The sequence below is a fragment of the Ruditapes philippinarum genome, unplaced genomic scaffold, assembly GCF_026571515.1.
Source record: "Ruditapes philippinarum isolate M1 unplaced genomic scaffold, ASM2657151v2 ctg1239_1_1_1_1, whole genome shotgun sequence".
Taxonomy (NCBI): Eukaryota; Metazoa; Mollusca; class Bivalvia; order Venerida; family Veneridae; genus Ruditapes; species Ruditapes philippinarum.
In genome coordinates, this window is record NW_026866030.1 from 6658 (window position 1) to 9728 (window position 3071).

The window sequence follows — 3071 nt, forward strand, 5'->3', positions numbered from 1 at the left end:
TTTGCTGAGTCTACTTTAATCGTGTCAGGTGTACAGCAAGAAGGGGGGATGTCACGGTTCATTGATTGGTGTCAGTGTGAGTGTGAGCCGGGTCTCACTTGTGTAGAACATACGGGTATTTTTGCAATCTTGAACACGAGCACAGGAGTCTGCACTGCTCAAGGACAAACTACCGACCCATTACCGGAGATATTTGGAAAATAAAAATGAAATGATTGATTACTTCTTAAATTTTACTTAAATCATTCAATAAAATGGAAATGCAATTAAAGTTACAAAAACTAATATCGTGTTCATAGAAATATGAACATTATCAGTCAAAGAAGAAAGTAGATAAACACAATTAATTTGACCTTTGAATCCCAATTGAGACGAATATTAAAGTAAAGGTCTCATGTAGACAATATTTAATTGATTTAATCTTGTTCAATTAATTTGAACTTTGATACACGCATAGTTCCTAACATGACATATACATGCATATTGAATATTAAAATATTTCACGCCCGCTAAATTACGCTTTCAATTTTATCTCATCAAATGGCATGGACTAAATATCACTAAATATATTCTTACAAAGCAGGTTCAAATTGCAATACAAATGAAAAGGCACAATATGAGAATAGTAAATTTATGGAAAAAAATATATCAACTCGAAGAGTAGTACGAATAAGACAAAGAGACATGGAGACAAACAGATATCATGACAGTGTAAGAGCTATTGTATCCGTATCAAAAATGAATATGTTGCTGTCGATTAAGGATTTAAGTATATATTTTATACATAATAAACTAAAGCAAACAATCTTGGTATACATAGGTCAAACAGATTGATGACTCCTAAGTTCAACTTTTTAAACCCTGACATAATTATATAGAACCATATCTAAAACGGTCTTTATCTAAGGCCTTATCTATATAAACAAATCTAACAAATTGTGGTGTCTTTAATTTTTCTACACAAAACCAAATGGATATTATTAGTATATTAGTGTTGGTAACAGTTGCCCTGATTAATGTCGTCACATGTGACGATGGAATATCCAATAGTGAAACGTATACAGAAAATATCATTCCAGATGATGTAAAGAAATATGTATCTAGTAAAATAGAAGACTTAACAAATACATATGAAACACGAATTCGCGCTCTTGATGATACAGTTAGAAAACTTCAACAAAAATCTCACAAACAAGGGAAAATAGTTAAGAAGCTTGAAAAGGAAAATTACAAGCTACAGAAATCTATTTCGCAATTGGAAAATCAAGTTAGACATGATGTCAATAATACAATTTGCGCTTCTGCTTCTAGATCAAACGGCAATACTAAGCCTCGGGAAAATGGTGAGTACTAGTACTTTATAATAACAAACCATTAGACAACCGTCGCTTAGTTTTGCATGATAGATTTAAACAAATATTCTCATCAACAGAGCATGTATAATAGCTCGCTGTTTCATTGACATTTAAATTCACTACAAGATATTTATGCAATAATTATCAAATTATCAAGATAAATATCTATATTGCAGGATACATTGGCAGGGAGAGCAGAAGTAGCATCAACGGTCGGGTTGCATTTTACGCATACAAGTCTACACCAACGCCTCATCTTGGTGAAGGTCAAGGCATCGTATTTGATCACCTGACAACGAATATAGGCAATGCCTTTAACGTACATAACGGTATTTTCGTCGCTCCCGTTACCGGAGTTTATGTTTTTGGTGTGACACTTGGACATTATAGTACTTTTGTTCAGTCGGACAACGGTGATGGAAACTTAGTTGTGAACGGTGTAATTGTAGCAGGCTTATTTATGAGCAATGATCAGTCATCCCAGATGGTTGTTGTCAAGCTCATGATTGGTGACAATGTCGCAGTGCTTAACAGAGACGCCGATGAAGGGATAGATGGCAAAGCTTACAGCTCATTCTGTGGATTTCTGTTGTATGAATATACGATAATGTAGTAATATACGATAATGTAGAACAACATCTGTTGGTTAAGACAATAAATATAAACAAATATATTGATTGTTATGGATTATTTCGATAGGGGCTGCTTCAGTTGTAACCTAAGAATTTAATCAGGATGATTTTATTTGAAAGCATTTTAACTTGCGTTTTGTCACTATCAGTTATAGATATTTTTGTTCCATTCTTTTTGATAATAAAATAGGGCGTTCTTAGAAAATGTTACTTCACAACTTGTTTGGAAAGGTCCTTAATATGGAAATATTAAAAGTGCGGTTTTTTTTGTTAGAGACAGAATCACACATTTACAACAAAATGTATTACAATATAAAAGGGTATACCGGTGTATGCATTGCTTATACACAATAACTGAACTATTTCTTTTTGTGACAATTTGGGCATGAATTTATGCTTCTGTTATATACCAACTAGTATTCCTCTCTGTCAAACTCCTGGTTTACCTTTATTACCACTAGGTGACACTGAACGTCTCATTTAACTCAGCATTAGTTTATTAAACTACTACATACAATGTACATGATAATTATGTACATGTGCGTTCTTCCTTAATTAGGGTCCTTACGCCCGGATGATTCTAAAGATAGCAATGGACCCGGTCATTTAACCATCGGCATTTAAAGAGTAGGCTAATTTAAGATGTGGTGCGATGAAAAGATAAGTAGGTGGGTCGGTGGTTGGATGGTCGGGTGGGTTTTTGTCGGTCGACAGATAGGCAGGTAAGCAGACAGGGCACAGCAGGACATCTGCAAAGAACTTCTAGAAAGGCCTATAACTGTGGGTTTGGTCAGCTTGACTGTATCCCTTGAGGCTGGAACCGGACTAAGATTTCTGTTAAGAACTATAAGAAATGCCTACCACCATGGGTTGGTTAGCTTGACTGTATTCCATGAGGCTAGAAACGGACTTTCCTTTAAGAACAACTGCAAAGGCATATCACGGTGGGTTTGGTCAACTAGACTGTATTCCAAGATTAGTTTTCCATTAAGAACTACTCTACTAGAAATGCCTTCCATCGCTGGTTGGGTCAGTTTGACTGTATGCCTTGAGGCTAGATCCGGTTTTGGTTTTCCGTTCTAAA

The 3071-nt window shown here is 35.2% G+C and overlaps 1 protein-coding gene across 1 annotated transcript; it reads left to right on the forward strand.

Moving 5' to 3' along the window:
- Window positions 1–934: 934 nt before the first annotated feature.
- Window positions 935–2026, forward strand: LOC132731048 (cerebellin-1-like). The gene is made up of 2 exons (XM_060717149.1): window positions 935–1343; window positions 1532–2026. The coding sequence occupies exons 1-2, from the start codon at window positions 971–973 to the stop codon at window positions 1966–1968; spliced, it is 810 nt and encodes a 269-aa protein (XP_060573132.1). The 5' UTR covers window positions 935–970; the 3' UTR covers window positions 1969–2026.
- The last annotated feature ends 1045 nt before the right edge of the window (window positions 2027–3071 follow it).